Here is a 19410-nt window from a genome sequence, read left to right as displayed (position 1 = left end):
AGGCAGTAGCAGCCTCACAGTGGCCGGATTCTCCCTGCTCCCCCACATCCCATGTTCAGTGATCCATGTAGCCAGCCCAGGGCAGTAAGTGGGTGCCTTTATGTCCCCTTCCTCCCTTGTGCAAGCCCATAGCCAGGGCCAGAATTGAGCCTAAGGGTATTGCAACAAAACATCTGAGGCTGGCACTGGCCTATGTCAGCTGACTGAGGCTCACAGGGCTTAGGCTTCAGGGCTGTAAATCCACCATGGAGACATTTGGGGTCGGCTTGGGCCCTGGACTCTGGGACCCCGTGAGGCAGGAGGGTCCCAGAGAAAAGGTTCCAGCCCAAGCCTGAATATCTACATTGACATTTTCTAGCCCCAAGTGCCCAAGTCAGCTGACCCAGGCCAGCCACGGGTGTTTTATTGCAGTGTAGGCATATCCAAAGACACAGATCCTCAATGATACTTAGATACCTAACTCGGGTTGATTTTGATGGGGTCTACATGATTAGAGAGGCCAGCATTTTAAATACAGTTTGCCCTGCCCTGCCCTTTGCCAGCCAACACGGCTCATTAAAGGCCCGTATTTTCAGTGATGGCACCTCTAGTAAATCCCGGAGCTCTTTCACTTAATCACAGCATATAAGAGATGCACAAATAATAAAAAACACCTGGCAAAGGTGGTTGCTCTTATTTCTTATATGGAAACGAGTCACCCACCTGAAACCTCTGTGCGGCCTGTAGTGGCAATTGATTAGCTTGTCCTTTAACCACAACAGAAAACCAGTCACGCCTTTCCCTGATCTGGTCACCACTTTCTCTCCATCCCTTTCATGGGCCCCAGCATTAGGCCTATTAAGTGTGTTAGTGCTCAGCAATGCCTGCAAAGCTGGAACGACAGCCGGAATGGTCCCAGTGGTAACATCAGTGTTAGCAACATACCGAACACTCGGAACATATGGCTCTGAGTTAATGGGATAAATACACTGAAATCTAGGGAATCTAAAGAGAACATTTTCCTTGCATTCTAAAACCTACTTCATCAAATGCGTGCAGTGGAAAATACAGTAGGAAGATATATATACACAGAGAACATGAAAAAATGGGTGTTGTCATACCGCCTGTAAAGAGAGTAATCAATTAAGCTGAGCAATTATCAGCAAGTGGAAAAAATGTTTGTAGTGATAATCAGGATGGTCCATTTCCAACAGTTGACAAGAAGGTGTGAGTAACAGTATGGAAAAAGTTAGCATGGGGAAATAGGTTTTAATTTGTGTAATGACCCAACCACTCCCAGTCTTTATTCAAACCTAATTTCATAGAATCATTAAATATATCAGGGTTAGAAGGGACCTTAGGAGGTCATCTAGTCCAATCCCCTGCTCAGGGCAGGACCACTCCCCAGACAGATTTTTACCCCAATTGGTCCCCTCAAGGATTGAGCTCACAATCCTGGGTTTAGCAGGCCAATGCTCAAACTACTGAGCTATCCCTCCCCCCAGTTTAATGGTGTCCAGTTTGCAAATTAATTCCAAATCTGCAGTTTTCCACTGGCGTCTGTTTTTGAAGGTTTTTTTGTTGGAGTATTGAGACTTTGAGGTCTGTAATTGAGTGACTAGAGAGATGGAAGTGTTCTCCGACAGGTTTTTGAATGTTATAATTCTTAACGTCTGATTTGTGTCCATTTTTTCTCTTGCATAGAGACTGTCCAGTTTGGCCAAATGTACATGTACTGCCACATACTGTACAAACCATTACAGTTGATATGGCAACACCCATTGTTTCATGCTCTCTGTGTATATATATCTTCCTATTGTATTTTCCACTGCATTCATCCAATGAAGTGGGTTTTAGACCATTGAAAGCTTATGCTCAAATAAATTTGTTAGTCTCTAAGTTGGCACAAGTACTCCTGTTCTTTTTCTTTTCAGAGAAAACAGATCTTAAAACAACTAACAGACGATACATGGGGCGCAGGGAGCCGAGGCAGGGCAGCCAGGCTCCCGGTGGGGAGCAGGAAGCTGGGCTACTGGCAGGGAGCTGCGCACAGAGCTGAGAGCCCAGGCTCTTAGCCCCCCCACACTGCCCCTCTTAAGTCAGTGGAAGCAGTTCTGGTGAGGAACGAATCATCAACAGAAGAAGAGCAGTGTGGACATGAATCACCACAGTAATTACTGCGGTGGCTGTAAATCAACCTAACATAGTTAGACTAAATTTTATAGTGTAGGCATGTGTCATAGTATAATTCCCAAATCTGAACCTTAGCATCCAAAATATGGATACTAGCATGAATTCCCCTAAGCTTAATTACCAGCTTAGATCCTATAGTGCTGCCACCAATCAGGACTTAGAGTAGAGTGCCTGATAGACTCTGGTCTCCCCCAAAACCTTCCCTGGGAACCCCAAGACCCAAATTCCTTGAGTCTCACAACAAAGGGGAATAAACCATTTCCCTTCCCCCTCCTTTTTTCCTCCCAGCTCTTTCCCGCCCTAGGTATACTAGGAGATCACTGTGATTCAACTCCTTGAATCACCACACAGAGAGGAATGATACCTTCCCCCAGAGGCAATCCAGATTCAAGTTCCGTGAATCTAAAACAAAGGGATTCCCCCTTCTCCCCTCCCTCCCTGTTAAGTACAGACTCAATTCCCTTGAGCCTCAACAAGGAGAAAAAATCAGATAGGTCTTAAAAGCAAAACTTTTAATAAAAAGAAAGAAAAAAGTAAAAGGTCTATCTCTGCAATTTAGATGGTAAAAAGTTACAGGGTCTGTCAGCTTATAGAAACTAAAAAGAAGCCTTTCCCCCCTCCCACCAGCAAAAAATCCAATTTAAAATACTTCCAGCAAACTACACAATTGCAAATAAAGGAAAAGAAAAAAAAGACTATACCCCCTTTCTACCTTTTTACTCACAAAATGGGAGTAGAAGATTAGAGAGCCTGTAGGTATGTGTGGTCACTCTCAGAGTCCAGAGAGAACAAAGCCAAACCCAAAAAACACAAACAAAGGCTTCCCTCCACCGAGATTTGAAAGTGTCTTGTTTTCTGATTGGTCCTCTGGTCAGGTGTTTGGGTCCCTGTTTGTTAACCCTTAGCTATCTGTTTATGACAGCATGCCCTTCGTAACCAGGTTCCTTATCAGTATTCTTAGGTGATTACAAGGCATCACCACATCCATCACAGAGCAGAAACCAGGAAGTTCTGAGCTTTCACCTCAACTCTGCCTCTGGCTGGCTACACGGCCTTTGGTAAGCCCCAGCCCAGGAGTTGTAACTCAGAGAATTCCTTGCTTTGTGGAGGAAACAATTTACAGCAGCGGCAGCCCTTTACTGAGTGCAGCTAACTCCCTCACTCACATCAGCTCAGCTGCACTGGCCCATCCAGGGCGGAGAAATTGGAACTACTTTGCAACCTTTAAATGTAACATTCATTATCATCATCAATACTGAATTTTGATTATTTCTACTGCTATGCAATAGCTCAGCAGACCTGGGGGCGGGGGGGGGGGGAATCCCAGAAATACTCAAAGGCCTGTAAGTCATATAATTCTCCCCTGTGCACAGTATGTCTTTCTGTCACTAAAAGCATCTGGCAACCAACACATCCAAGTAAATACCTGTCCTAGTCTTTCCCCTGCAGCAGCAATGACGACAGTTCACAGCAGCATCTTTTTGTCAAAGTGGTTTCACCCACCATGACAATATGATTCAGAACCCAGAGTTTTATCTCTTTAATAAGACGTCCAATGGAACTCTACCATTTTGCTAGCAATGAAACACGCTGCATTCATACCCCTCTTGGTTAAAATCATGTTCCCTCTCTAAAAACACTTTAGGTTTCTTAATTCTTTACTAACTCTTAAAGAAAAGTACAAACTCCCAACCAAAGAAAACTCACACCATAATGAACTGCAGACCTACACCTGGATCCATCTGGTACGTGTCCGCATCCATGGAGAGACATATTAGGCCACATCTGCAGCTGCTGTAAACCAGCATAGCTTTATTATAGTGCAGACTGGGCACCGAAATGCCTGTTCCCCAGGAAATTCCAACATTTTGACTGGAACAAAAAGTTAAAAAATTTTAAATGTCCTGCAGAATGGAAATTCCAAGAGAAAAAATTGATTTGAAACCATCAAAATGTTTCATCTTGATAGAATAAAAACACTTCACTTTGATTATGCTGAAACATTGTAAATTATTATTGATTATGTATAAAACATTAGCATTAATATTTGAATAGGGTATAAAAGTTTAATCAAAATATCTTGAAACAACAAAGTCTAAAAAGAAACTTTTCTACTGTATCAAAATGAAATGTTTTGACGTTATTAAAAAAGTAAAGTCAAAATGGTTCATTATGACACTTTTCCACCTTAAATTCTGTCAAAATCAATATGTTCCCATTGAAATGTTTCGGTTTTGACAAAACTGCATTTTCTGATGGAAAACTGTTCCATCGAAAATTTTTCAACCCTTTCAACTCAACTGATGCCACTAAAGTTACACGGATTTGCACCAGAGGAGGATTTGGTCTGCTGATTTCATTGGCGCTTTCCATGAACACAAGGGTCCTCTTGCAGGACTGGGGCCCAGAGGAATACAACCATGATCCCTGACATGCAAACATGACATGCTTAACTATATTCATGCGAGAATGTTCACTGAAGTCAATGAGACTGCTCATGCGAGGGAAGGTAAGCAAGCACTTAAGTGTTTGTAGGATCAGGACCATCATTACCAACACCAGGAAACGGAAATCATATTTACATATCTTGCATTTTGTATTTTAAACTTCTAGAGGTTTGTCTCTTTTACTGATTAATTAAACCAGCACAGGAGCATGAGATAATGGTAAATGCTAATGACAAACATAGAGCCAGATGCTCAGTTGGTTGTAAACCCACAGAGAGAAGCTTATTTACACCAGCTGAGGATCTGGCATGTAATCTATTGACCAATACATTTCTCTACCTTTTCCTTATTCTCTTTGATTGGCCACTTTCCAATCCTGGTTAAAATGCAGTCTTGGCATAAGAATATGCAACTCCCATTTGGAAGTTACACCGATTTATACCAGGACTGAATCTGCTCTGCTGACTCACTCATTGGCTTCCTATTACTGCTGTCCTTAATTAATTTCTTCTTATATGTCTACATCCTGTATTTCTGGCTCTTAGTGGTTCACTTTTCCTCTTTGGGTTCTCTGTATTCATCTTCTGCCTTGCAGCACCTGCCAAAGTTAATATTCTGTCCTACAGGATGGATGGGGTCTGAAGGGTTTCTTCTCAGGCCTTAAAAATGTTTGTTCCTTGACATTTAAGAATATTTTTCCTCCCTCCCTGTTCATTCTTATTTGTTTCAGGCAACTTTTGTGATCTTTTCATCCATCCTCCCTCCTTTCCTCACAGAACTACCAGTTTCTTGGGGTAAGAAACTTCTCTTACTGTCAAATTTGCCATACCATCATATTTTAAACCTTATCAAGTCCTCCCATGCTCCACACATAAGACAGATGGACTCAATAGAACACTCAACCTGTCAAATAGTGCATTGAACGTATTTGCAGGTAAATTTGTTCATTAAAAAGCACTGTGTTTAATCTAAATGGTGTTTTGTCATTTGGAACTCATTAGATGTCTATTGTCATTTATATTTACCAAAATTTTACAAAATGTATAGTCAAAATATTTACATGAAAATTTACTTTGTTGGACTTCTCCACACAAAATGTTTAAATTTGCTGTGCATGAGATCTTCTCCCTTTCCCCATACACAGTTCCCTCTCTCACTTTCTGCTCCCATCCCCGTCATGTCCCTCCCTTATGTTGGCAAGGAACTGTGATTTTATTTCCTGGCCCAGTCATATGACTGTGGTCGAGAAGATAAAGATCAACAGCCCTGTCTCATGACACATTACTCCAGTGGCTACTGTTACACTCATTGTGAAAAAAAATCAACTCCCTGCCTCCAGCCCAACGCTGCCTGGTGAAGCTCCAGAATTTATTGTTCCCAGCTTCAGATGTTCATTGCACTGTTCCCATAAGCCACACAACAATCTGACATTCAGTCAGTTACAGTCACCTCACCCATTTTTGCTGTTGTAGGCTCTCTAAGCTCTGTCGGTGTTTCATATGCACCCTCCGTGTTCGGATCAGGACTCTGGAAGTGCGCACTCCACCATATTTACACAAGCACAGATTCCACCTCATGTTCCTCCACCAAAAAATACTCATTTGATACAGGCTCTGGCTACTTCTAAGTATACAGTTGCTCTCTTGGCACTGCAACCTCAACCATCTCTTCTATTTATTTATAACCAGGAATTGTGGTAAGCCATTAATAATTCTCATCTCACTCTCCTTTAAAATTACCAATTATATTCAGGTCTTATTCAGAATTTGCCCCAGGGCATGTCATGAGGTGATAAAAGAGGGCTATGGAGTGATGAGAGGTTAGAAACCACTAACCTAATACCAGTGTTCCAGCTAGTCCATTTTTGCTTATTTGCTTTCTCATAGGCTATATGAAAGGAAAGCAAAGGAGTAGAATAAAAAGGTGGCGGACAGGGATAGGAAGGTGTGGCGGGGTAGGGCAAGTTCCTCAGCAGACTGAGTGTGTTGAGCTCTTAGGGATAGATTCTATCTTGCACACATTCCCATGATCTGTAAGACCATCTGGGTTGCCTGTATGGTGCAGGGTGATGTTTTTTCCACAGTTACTGTGCAGACAACTTAATTTTTCCACTCCAAGAGTGAATATTTTACTAGGTATAGCAAATAATGTACCTGACCCATTTCAGCTCTTTTTCTGTTCCTGAATTATCTGCAAACAGCATATTATTATTATTATCTGTACTGTTGTTGCATCTAGAGGCATCAGTCTGTGTTAGGTGCTGTATGAGTGTGCAATAAAAAGATACTCCCTGCCCCAAAACCTCCCAGTCTATTTATTCATTACTGAACATTAGTCACTGAATTATTCCAGACCGGTCGATTGCCTAGGAGCCGGTCCTATGGAGAATTTGATTTTAAGATTTGAGTTGTGTTAGTCTTGACTGGACATAGTTGCAGATCTCATGGTGCTTTTAGGTTCCCTAGTTAGATGAGATTAGCTCTTAGACTGAGGTGTTCAGTGAGAATCTTTAAGCATACAAAAATCAGTGTCTGAGAAGTTCCTTCTATCTCTCTGTAGCTTATTCCCTTTCCTGACTGTGCTAGCTACATGTAATAATCTGTCCATTGCTACGTGATGGTAACAATTCCTTACCTATGCTCAGTGATTGCATCCTTAAAAATATGCATTAGAGCCGGTCAGGAAGCACCAGGTGCTATAGCCCTGCCCCTGACACTTCTCTCCTATCCCCTGTCCCACTCCTGCCATGCACCCTACATCAGAAGACAGATTTATGGCTGTTTCTGTTGTGGTTGCACCAGGGGAATCTTGCTTTGGCCAGATATAGGGCCTTACAGTGCTACAGTCCATTTCCATGCTGTAACAGGGCCACAGCAGGGAGGAGGATTTCACTCCACATTTCCAAGTGTTTCTCTGCAACTACGAGAGCTAAAAAACTACTTTTTAACAAAAATGAAAGCCAAGCATGTAGACACATGACTTCCAGAGGCGAGGCTTTACAATAAAACAGCAAATATTGCTCATCTTATGATAAAATCCCAAGAGTTGGCAACTCTGGTTATGTGCAAACAAAATGGAATGCATTTAGCACCAAATCTTCAGCTGACATAAAGAGGCAGATCTCTTTCATCCATTGGTGAAGCACTGGAATGAGTTACCTAGGGAGGTGGTTGAATCTTCTTCCTTAGAGGTTTTTAAGGTCAGGCTTGACGAAGCCCTGGCTGGGATGATTTAGTTGGAGATTGGTCCTGCTTTGAGCAGGGGGTTGGAGTAGATGACCTCCTGAAGTCCCTTCCAACCCTGATATTCTATTATTCTATGATTTACACCACCTAAGGATATGGGCCCAAATCCACAGAAGTATTTAGGCTCCTAACTTCTGAATACAATGGAAGTTAGAAGCCTAAATACCCTCGTGGATCTGGGTGCAGGCCGTTAGCTTTGTACTTACTCTCTTTGCTGAATAGGAGTGTCTCATACTGCTCTCTCTCATTTATCTAGGGGTTTATATTGCCCCCCATTACAGTAGTATCTGACCAGATCTTAATGGGGGATAGGTGTAAACCCCCTTTCTAACTATGAAGGTAATATGAAAGACCTGTAAATAGAAATAACATCAGAAGAGCATAGACATTTTGTATGCAGCATACTGTACCTATGGACATTTCAGCTGGAAACGATAGAGAATTGTACATGTAAAGGAACCAAATACTTCAGAGTAATACGTCAGTCACTGAAATGGGATCTAAATCCCAAAGATATAGAAATGTTCCAGTTACTTACAGTTTGGTTGTGGTTCCGGAGGGAATTTGATTCGGACGATAGCCAGGATTATAAAAACAATCAAAGGCCAGGAAATTAAGGTGAAAGACCAAAGCTATAAAACAATAATAAATGCACATTTGTTATATTGGTTGTATTGGTGAGCACCGGAACTTGGTTAGAAAGTACAAGTACCAATATGTGTGTATAATAATTAGTATGCTGTAAATAGTGGTTGTGTTGTTTTGAGAGGTGGTGTTGCTTTGGGTTTGTCTTCACTACGGAGCTAAACTGGCGCTGCTGCAATCGATGCAGTGGCATTAATTCAGCGGGTCTAGTGAAGTCATGCTCAATCGATGAGCGAGTGCTCACCAATCAATTTCTGTGCTCCACCTCAACAAGAGACGGAAGTAACGTTGGCAGGAGAGCGTCTCCCATTGACATAACGTAGTGTGGACCCCGTTGTAAGTAGATCTAAGCTACGTCAACTTGTGCTACACTACTAACACAACTCAAATTGCGTAGCTTAGATTAACCAGCAACTGTAGCGAAGACAAGCAATTTGTGGCTACAACAGGGATATGGAAAAGTAGGGTTCTACTCCCCTCTCTGCTGCTGGGTGAGCTTGGGCAAATCACTTGTAAAGTGGAGATGAGGATAGTGACCTCCACGTGCTTTGATATCTACTGATGATAAAAACTGGGTATGACTATTATATGTACACTATTAAAAATCAGGTAGTATTTATAAGGGCAATAAAATTGCAAAATGACATTAAGGTGATTCACTTGGAAATACCAAAACACAGGAAGGTTCATTTCTTAGATGGACATAATGCTATGCACATTGAGATAGTGCTAGATAATAGTAATGGCAGGCGTGTGAAAGTTCCTGGGATGGTGATTATTATGCCAGAAGTCAAAGCGTGAGAGGATTGTTTTACTGTGCCCAAAGCCAACTCATTTTAAACATATTTTTCAACAATATTCACTATTTTTAGTGACATGCTTAACTATATTCATGCGAGAATGTTCACTGAAGTCAATGAGACTGCTCATGCGAGGGAAGGTAAGCAAGCACTTAAGTGTTTGTAGGATCAGGACCATCATTTCCAATACCAGGAAAAGGAAATCAAATTTACATATCTTGCATTTTCTATTTTAAACTTCTAGAGGTTTGTCTCTTTTACTGATTAATTAAACCAGCACAGGAGCATGAGATAATGGTAAATGCTAATGACAAACGTAGAGCCAGATGCTCAGTTGGTTGTAAAAAAAAATATTATCCACAAAGTTTTCCAAAAGGAGATGAAATGTTCTCTTTACTGAAAACCCAGAGTTAAGTCCATTCCCTAGGAGCTTGATTCATCTCTGATATACACCATCAGAGGGAGGAGAGATGAGATGAACGCCAGCAAGGCCAATAGGCCCCATATGGACTTACGCCAGTGTAACTGACAGCAGAGCTGATTTCTAGTAGTCAACAGAGAGTCTTTGCATTGTCCAATGAAGGAAACAACTCCACCAAATCAGACACAGGAAAATGCTCCTTCCCATTCAGCAGCTATTTGCACAGTTTCAGCATTTAATATTTTATCCTTTACGAACAACTTATTTACGTGCCTTTTCTTCTCTGTGCTATTTAGAATACCAGTATGTCACTGAAAATGGTACCTTTATCATTCTTTTACATTATTACCCACTTTCTCCTCCTCCCCTGCAATCAAATCTCTGATGCATGTTGTTTGTTTAAGAATACCTTGTGTACATACTGTGACAAAGTTCCTCCTCTACCTTGGTGGGTCCTGCGCTTATGGCAGATTTGCTCACCTCAGTGATCTTCCCCACAGTATAGGTCAACTCCTCCTGTGTCTGATCAGGAGTTGGGAGGTTTGGGGGGAACTCGGGCCCGCCCTCTACTCTGGGTTCCAACCTAGGGCCCTGTGGATTGCAGCTGTCTTTAGTGCCTCTTATAACAGCTGCATGACAGCTACAACTCCCTGGGCTACTTCCCTATGGCCTCCTCCAAACACCTTCTTTATCCTCACCACAGGACCTTCCTCCTGGTGTCTGACAATGCTTGTACCCCTCAATCCTCCAGCAGTACACTCTCTCACTCTCAGCTCCTTGTGCCTCTTGCTCCCAGCTCCTCACATGCACTTCCTCTCCTCTGGCTCCTCCCTCCCTGACTGGAGTGAGCTCCTTTTTAAACCCAGGTGCCCTGATTAGCCTGCCTTGATTGGCTGCAGGTGTTCTAATCAGCCTGTCTGCCTTAATTGGTTCTAGCAGGTTCCTGATTACTCTAGTGCAGCCCCTGCTCTGGTCACTCAGAGAACAGAAAACTACTCCTCCAGTGACCAGTATATTTGCCCTCTACCAGACTCCTGTACCACACTGGTTTGGGTCTGTCACAATACACACACACACACATACATTATTATTAATGTAAATTCCTGCAGGCCAGGGTGTTGGGAGCAGCACAAGAATCAATGATTGACAAATAGACACTGCTGCTTATGTGGAGGCTAGGAAGATCTGCAGGGCTACGGGGTGCATCATGGGAGGAAATGCATTCTGAGTTTCTCTCTATAGACAAGTCCTTGTTCCTTACAGTTTGGGGCCAAAATAGCCCCAGGTTCACCAACCTCGAGAAGTCTCCCCTTAGCAGCGCTCTCTTGACAGAATTAGATTTAGCTGTAGACATAAGAGCATAAGAACAGCCCTACTGGATCAGATCAAAGGTGCATCTAGCCCAGTATCCTCTCTAATAACAATGGCCTGTGCCAGGTGCCCCCGAGGGAATGAACAGAACAGGTAATCATCAAATGATCCATCTGTTGTCGCCCATTCCCTGCTTCTGGCAAACAGAGGCTAGAGACATCATCCCTGCCTATCCTGGCTAATAGTCACTGATGGACCTATCCTCCATGAATTTATCTAGTTATTTTTGGAATCTTGTTATAGTCTTGGCCTTCACAATATCCTCAGGCAGGGGGTTCCATATGTTGACTGTACATTGTGTGAAGAAATACTTCCTTCTGTTTGTTTTAGACCTGCTGCCGATTAATTTTATTTGCTGACCCCTAGTTCTTGTGTTCTGAGAAGGAATAAATAATACTTCCTTATTTACTTTCTCCACACCAGTCATGATTTTAGAGACCTCAATCATATCCCCCCTTAGATGTCTCTTTTCCAAGCTGAAAAGTCCCAGTCTTATTAATCTCACCTCATACGGAAGCTGTTCCAGATCCCTAATAATTTTGTTGCCCTTTTCTGTACCTTGCACTCTGCCCACCTGGAGCTAGCAGCAGGATCAAGTCCTTGGTTCAGACAATGAACATACCAGATATGACCATGTTCCTGCATCGGATCCCACAAGCATGGACCTCTGGACCCCTGTACAGCCCCACTGACTTCTGTGGAACTTCACCTGGGTGACCAGGGTCCATACTGGTGGATCCCAATGCAGGATCAAAGCCTTTCATAGAATGTCAGGGTTGGAAGGGACCTCAGAAGGTCATCTAGTCCAACCCCCCACTCAAAGCAGGACCAATCCCCAGACAGATTTTTGCCTCAGGTCCCTAAATGGCCCCCTCAAGGATTAAACTCACAACCCTGGATTTAGCAGGCCAATGCTCAAACCACTGAGCTATCCCACTCTGACTTCAGCTGATGCAAAAATACAAGTTTTCACTTCCAGCCTCTCCTCCTCTCTCCCAAGGGCTTTAAAAACCACAGGACTCTCCTTCCCTCCATTCCGTTGCCTCAGTCTCTCTCCTCACCCCTCCAGCAGCTTCATTTTCATACTCACAGGCTGCCTCTTGACGCTCAGCCAGTTCTTCCACAGCAGGATCCGCAAGTGCTGAAAAAGTGAAGCCATGCTTGGGAGGGCTCAAGCAAAAGCAGACAAGCAGCTTCCTCTCTCTCCCCTCAGTCTCAGAAAGCAAAAATTTATGCTCTGACCCAACCAGATTTGCTGCGTCCAGCATACGAGCTCCTTTCTCCTCCCCACAGCATACCTTTGGAGCAGCCACCTGAGCCACTCGTAGCTGCCGTATTCCCAGTAAATCTAGCTCCCTTCTCTACTGCAATAGCTCCTAGCAAATTCAACAGGTTATTCTTCTAATGGTGAGCAGACAGACGCAGCAGCTTGTAGTGGCTTGTGTTAATTATAATATCCAGTCTCTCTTAACTGTGCTTTGTTCAATCCCAGAATGATAAAATGGGTGGCATTCCAAGATGCGTCTGCTGAACTTGCTACACGCCTTGATGAAACTACATATCTGCCCACACATTGCACCTGAGGAAGAGGTGTCATAAAAAATTCTTCAGTAAGCAGCTTGCCAGGCCTGTATGACCGGTCATATTTCTCTGCCCTCCTTTAACACACAGACAATGACTGGGAGTCAAAAACAGCAGCAGCAATACATGCATTCTCTGCTTATCTAAAGTCAAATTAGGTGTATCTACATGGAGGTTCTCTATTAAATCTAAACTTACGGGAAATTATGATAAGAATGTTAAGGATGGAAAAAAGTATTCATTGCATGCAAAATTCAGCCACCATGGGCTGATCCAAAGGCCCAAATTTCTAACTTGGGCTTCCTTCCTGTAGGCTCAATCCTGCAATCTTCACTGAGGCAAAACTCTCATTGAACTCCATGTGACAGATGCAATGTAATGGGAATTTTGCTGCAGGACTGAGCCTTTTGTGAGGGTAATTCAGATCACTGGTGTTATTTAAACATAATTTTTTGGCTGGTGAATTTGCATGCTAGTAGCCAGCTAACTAGGAAAATTAGACAGATAGCTAGATAGCTGGATAGATGGAAAAGTAAAGATAGACTGCACAGTGGACAGTATCACCTCATACAAGACATCTAGCATGTATGAACAACTATGAATTATGGAACTGATATGCAATTTGCTATGGAATAGCTCAACAGCTCAGCCAGGTGGGAGGATCTAAGCAGCTGCTTCTATGTAGAAGAGGACAGCTGTATACACACATACATGGGTACCTTGCCTGGTAAGGATGAGTTCATTCTCAAATTCAATTTAACTCAGCTGTGACTCAATCCCATAGTCAGGAGTTGGGAGAACAGCAGTGCAGTTAAACAGTGAGTGAGATTTATCTCTTATAGTCTAAGGCCACTACTAGAGAAAAGTTGAGAATAAAATCTTTGACCTGAAATCTCTCTTACTACAGAATCTTGAGGATTCAGGTAAAATGGGACACACACGTACCCTCTCACTCAATCAAAACCATAACCTAGTCAGTGAGGTTTGGAAATAAAGTTGGGACATGATCAGAATCAGTTATCTGAATTCTCCTAAAGTCTGGGGCTTGGAATACCATGGGAGCTGGATTTGAAATACCTCTTGTTTTAGCTTTGCAAAGTCTATATGTCAACAGGAAGTCTACGTAAACCAAGACCACATCTCATCTTTTTGCTCATCTCCTCACTTACATATAAATCACTACGATTTTTAGTGACCTAAATAAATGTGGATTTGGGAATAGGACCCATCTATCTATTGACATTTTTATACTGCACCGATCACCACATGATCTTCAATTAAAAGATAGTCTTCCATATCTGTTAGGTTTAAAGTATGAGAGAGTTTGACTCTTTTGGTGGTGGAAGACACAAAATTTCAAGTTTCCAAGAGTTCAAAAGCTTGTTTCTTTCACCAGTTCAATAAAAGATATTACCTAACTCACATGCATCCAACAAAGTGGGTATTCACCCACGAAAGCTCATGCTCCAATACGTTTGTTAGTCTACAAGGTGCCACAGGACTCTGCTGCTTTTACATATCCAGACTAACACAGCTACCCCTCTGATACCTAACCCACCTTGTCTCTCTCATATCCTGGGACCAACACGGAGAAAAGAACACTACAAACACATTAAAGTATGACATCTCTCTCTCTTTCTAGTCAGCCACTAAACAGCTGCAGAGTTCCAAACTGACACACGCTCAAAGTTGTGATGCAGTATTGTCTGAGCTTCTAAGCAGTCAGGAAGTTTCATAAATTCACAGATTCAAAGGCCAGAAAGGACCATTGTGATCATCGTCTGTTCTCTTGTATAGCACAGGCCAGAGAACTGTCCCAAAATAATTCCTAGAGCAGATCTGTTAGAAAAACATCCAATCTGGATTTAAAAATTGTCATTGATGGAGAATCCACCATGACTCCTGGTAAATGGTTCTAATGGTTAATCACTTCCACTGTCACTCATCATGGTGATGAGCACAGTAGAAATGGATTGGTAAATAGGTAGATTAGACTGGATTTGGCTCCAGGAGTGGGCCGGTTCCTTGCCAAGAGAGAAATGAGGTGACACTGGATATTTAATCCTAATCTGTATTGCTTTAAAATGTGTACACTTCTGGTGATACATTTTAGATATTATAAAAGCATATTTTATAATGCACACTTCCAGTCAGATGGTTTGTGTGTCTAGTTGTAAAATTCTGCTTGTTTATTCCTTGTTATATGTACGTATCATTCGGTATCACTCACGCCCCCCTGCCCTCCCTCCACTGCTCTTGGTGCCAATCAAAATTACCTCTATGCTGCGGCTAATCTGGACCTGCCCCTTCCCAAGAGGAAGACAATTTGCAGCTCAAGAGCTCAGCCAAGTCCTTCCACTTCCAAGAGGACTTTTCTCCTCACGTAATGAGTGCTACAGCCTCCAAATCAGGTGCAATAATGCAACAGCAATTGTCTAAATTCCTGCCTTTACTGCATTTAATCATGGAGCGCTTTCCCAGGTCAGTAGAGCACTGCACTTATCAAAGCTTTATGCTACACTGTGGCTATAATAAGTAGCAATAATAATATCTGCAGTAGCCATACTCCAAGAGAAGTCTCCTAATTCAACTGGCTGCGCCCCTTGGAAAATCAATGGTTTTTTTTCATTTCCCCTCCTATAAACTGGTGTGTTGTTTCACTAGTGCAGGATGCCAGGCGCATAAGGTTATGTCTGCGAAAAACAAAAACAAAAAAATACATGCCAGCCATGCTCAGAGGCTCTGAGATTTGCTGCCCCAGGGTTGTTGTTTTTTCACAGTGCAGACATACCCTTTGTTCTATTTCACATGGAGCTGCAAGAATGGTTCCCAGATGAGGGCAAATGCACAGATCAGCTTGCAATCTTTCCCTAGGGAAGGCTCAATTTCAATGTAAAATTATTATTCTTCATAAGCTTAGCCTTCCCCATGCACTGTGCTGATGTCAATCAGCATTCTCTAACCAGTCAGCAGGCCCATGTTCATCACATTCGGAGGGGAGAGCCTCCTCTTTAGATCTTCCATAGAGCTGGCTGAAAATTTTCTCCTGAAACTTTTTTGTTGTTGAAAAATTACATTTGACTAGATGAGAAGTTTTGCAGAACGTAACAGCTTTCCTTGAAAATTTTCAGCCTGTTCCTGGAAAACCCCAACCGAGAAAGTTTGCAGCCAAACACTGGAAAACAAAATTGTCAACTTTCCCCCGAAATTCAGTAGTTTGGGAATTTTTTTCCCAACAGTTTTTGGACTTTTTTCCAGGTTTGGGTACTCTTCCTGCTTATTTAAAAAAAAATCATAATTTTCCATGGGAGAAAATAAAACATTTTCCAACCAGCTCCACTGATTTATCAAATACGGTTACAAACCCACTACGATTATTAGGCTCCCCATTTCCCCACCCCACCCTAAGAGTCAGAAGATACAGTCTAATCCTGTCTCTGTTACAACACTTCCCATCTGACCTTAGGGAAGTAATTTACTCCGTCTGTACCTCCATTTCCCCATTTATAAATCTGGAGTAGTAATGCCTGCATCCCTGTCCTGTGTTGCTTAACTAATTATTGCTTGTGAAGAGAGCTGAGGTGCTGGGGTGGAAGATGCTATGTAAGTGCAGAGTAATATTATTCCTCTTCTTCAAGGGCTGAATGGGCTGCCATTGTACATTCCCCAGCCGAGCTAGGACATGTCCTCTGCATTGCGATGGCACCGGATTGCCAGGCAAACTCTGAGATCCTGTGTATAATATCGCATTTCCCCCCTGTTCAGGGTTGAAAGAAACACCATCACTGCAGGGATGAGAGCCTGGCCATAGGTGTGATTAGAAATAGTCTGATTGCCCTTGATCAGTGTCTGAATGCATTAGCAGCCCCCTAGTGTTTTCATTGCCCTTCAAGGAAAGCGGCTGACAAAAAGTCTGACCCATTTTTCCTTCCCGTTGAGTCAGAGCCTAGCACTTTGCAGTGTTCCATTTAATCCTCCTGCAGAAGAATATTCAAAATAACATTCCAGATGCTCAGCTGGGTAACACCCGCTGAGGGTCTAAACTCCTGGGGGTCCAAGCACAAAGCTCTGTGGTGACCTTAACAAAACAATAAATGAAACTGGATTTGATCAGACAAGGCAACATTGTCAAACACACCCTAAAAAGAGAAGGTAACCTCCAACCGCCTACATCCAACTCTAATATAATACATAACACCAACAGATACCAACACTATTGTGGACTTGGCCTCTATAAACCTTGGCATATAAATGGGGAAAGAACCCCAGCTACTCAGTGGAGAAGTCAAACATGGTTTGAGTGTTGTTGAGCTATGTAGGTCCCAGGATATGACAGACACCAGGCAGGTGGGATAATAGCTTTCATTGGACCAACTTCTGTTGGTGGAAGGTCCAAGCTTTCGCACTACGCAGACCTCTTCTTCAGGTCTGGGGAAGGATGCAGAGTTAAACACCGCGGAATAAGCTGCAGGAATTTTATTTTCTTTTTTTCCCCCTCTAAGAGTAATCACAATACAATCTTGACTGCCTGTTCCAAAGCAACGTGCAATTTTGATTACTACTTCTCTCCTCAAATCTCTTTCACCATGAGTCACACTCTACTTAACTCAGATAGTCTGACCAACCTCTTCTGGGCTAGCTGGCAAAAAGGAAGGATCTTTTTAGGATGGGATCGGGCAACAGAAGGGACAAATTAGCCTGGCCCACGAGTTATTAGCATCGCTTAATTAGCTGGTTTAATCGTTGCTGAGCCTCCCGAATGTCACACTTGCTGAAATAAAAGGGACCTTTGTAATAATGTGGTGGAACAGGGGTGGAAGAGAAGAGAAGAGGTGAATTCAACAAGCAAAGCCTACCTTGATCCTCATTTCCTGTCCCCCCCCCTTTTATTTTATCATTGGGCCAATGGGTCTTTTCTCCTCTGGCTAGAAAATTTGGGAACTCATGTGAAGTGAAAAAGACTCAATGATTCCTGTGCCAATAGCAAGATATTTCTGCCACACTTGAGACAGCTGTGTGACTTGCAAAGCCAAAATGACAATTAAAAAGGCCCTCCCCTCTCCATACCTTGGAGCCAGTCCTAATGTTCAGAAACAACTTGAAGGGATAGCAGAGCAACTACAAGCCAATGGCATTGAAATAACAAAGATGGAGCTGTTGCCTGCAGAAGAGATGGGTCTTCCCTGCATAGGTTTGGAAGACTCTGAGGGGGAGTGCGTGGGTTCAGGAACTGTGAAGGAAATACTCCAAAGACCTTGAAGGGACCACAGCCCAGAAGAGCTCACAATGTAAACAGACAGGGCAAAAAATGGGAAGGGAAAACAGAGGCACACACAGCTTAAAGAACATATTCTGGCGACTCATGTAGCAACTAGGAAGAGGATCAAAAGTTCCCATTAGAGCCAGGCAACTAATTGATTTTTTGGTTCTCTGCTCAAACTGAAAAATTGTGGAAAACATTTATTTTGGGTGAACCTGAAATGAAAATTTTGCAACAACCTGAAAAAGTAAAATAAAAATAAAAAATTGTTTCGGGGCAAACAAAATATTTGGTTTGAACTGATATGAAACGTTTCCCCTCTTTGAGATTTTTAAAAAATCTTTTAAAATTAAATTAAAACAAAATTCAAAACCAAATGTCATTTCAAATACAAAAATCCAAACGAAAATGTCAAAATGAAACTGTTTGATTTTGGGGGATTTTTTTCCCCGACTGAAACAATTTGAAGAATTCAACACAAATTTGTGAAATGTTCTGTGCAATGAGAATCTACATTTCTCACATCAAAAAACAACGTTTTTTCCAAAAGATGTGACCCAGCCAGCTTTAGTCCCCACTTCCCAAAGCTGTGCACCGCTGCCCTCTACTCTATGCTGTGAGTAGAAAAGTGTCATTTGTGTCTGTGCCAACAGCATTTTCTAATGCTGGGAACGTAACTCTAATTTTAACTATATGAATGAGGCTCCAGCATGGCGAACTTCTTCTTGTCAGATTGCCATTTACAAATCTGACTCCATTACTCTCTTGAGCTGAATAAACTGCAGAAATGGATACATTTTCTTGGGGGTGGGGGGCAAGGTAGAATGGGAATGGGTTTCTGGCTTCACCATTTAGTGCTTTGCCAAGGTCTTATAAGGCAAGGTCTAATTGTTCCCTTTTGGTATTCGCTCAAACACTTATTTAAAAAGAACATTGTGATTGGGATAATAATAGTCTCAAGCAAATTTACATCCTTATTTCCTTTTTTGAACTGAGTCAGCAAACACTCCCTGTGGGAAGTAGCCAGAGGGTAACTTGTTGAAGAGCAGAAGAGAATGACGTTTCCACCATTCTGCATTCAGGTGCAAGTTGCCAGTTCTGATGGCAGGAGTGAAAAGCAGAATCTGTTCCTGTGAATGTGGAGATGTGCAAGGAGTGGGGAAAAGTGATTTGCAAACACATCTGTGAGTTCTGAAGCATGATTCCGTATAATTCAGGTGTGCAGTTTTTTTCGTTATTATGTAATGTAAATAATAGTAACATCTAGGAGCCCCAGTCATGGACCAGGACCCCATTGTGCAAGGCATTGTAGGAACAGAACAAAAAGAAAGTTCCTCCCCCAAACAGTTGATTATCTTAGTTTGCTTTCCCACAAACATTCACACATCTGGATTTTGTTTGGGAAGTTTTTATTCATGCAAATACGGGTGTCTGTGCATAAACTAGTGAATGCAAATGAGCATCTTCA

The 19410-nt window shown here is 42.4% G+C and overlaps 1 protein-coding gene across 1 annotated transcript in view; it reads right to left on the bottom strand.

Moving 5' to 3' along the window:
• The window catches only part of ABCA12 (ATP binding cassette subfamily A member 12), a 129011-nt gene extending 116751 nt beyond the window's left edge, over nt 1-12260 (bottom strand). The window contains exons 1-2 of the mRNA XM_030579999.1: nt 12192-12260; nt 8403-8496 (exon numbers count right to left, since the gene is read on the bottom strand). Coding sequence (XP_030435859.1) covers nt 8403-8496; nt 12192-12260 — 163 coding nt within the window. The remainder of the gene's footprint in view (nt 1-8402; nt 8497-12191) is intronic.
• Nucleotides 12261-19410: the final 7150 nt, after the last annotated feature.

The sequence above is a fragment of the Gopherus evgoodei genome, chromosome 11 (genome assembly GCF_007399415.2).
Source record: "Gopherus evgoodei ecotype Sinaloan lineage chromosome 11, rGopEvg1_v1.p, whole genome shotgun sequence".
NCBI lineage: Eukaryota > Metazoa > Chordata > Testudines > Testudinidae > Gopherus > Gopherus evgoodei.
This window is presented reverse-complemented; position numbering and strand designations above follow the sequence as displayed.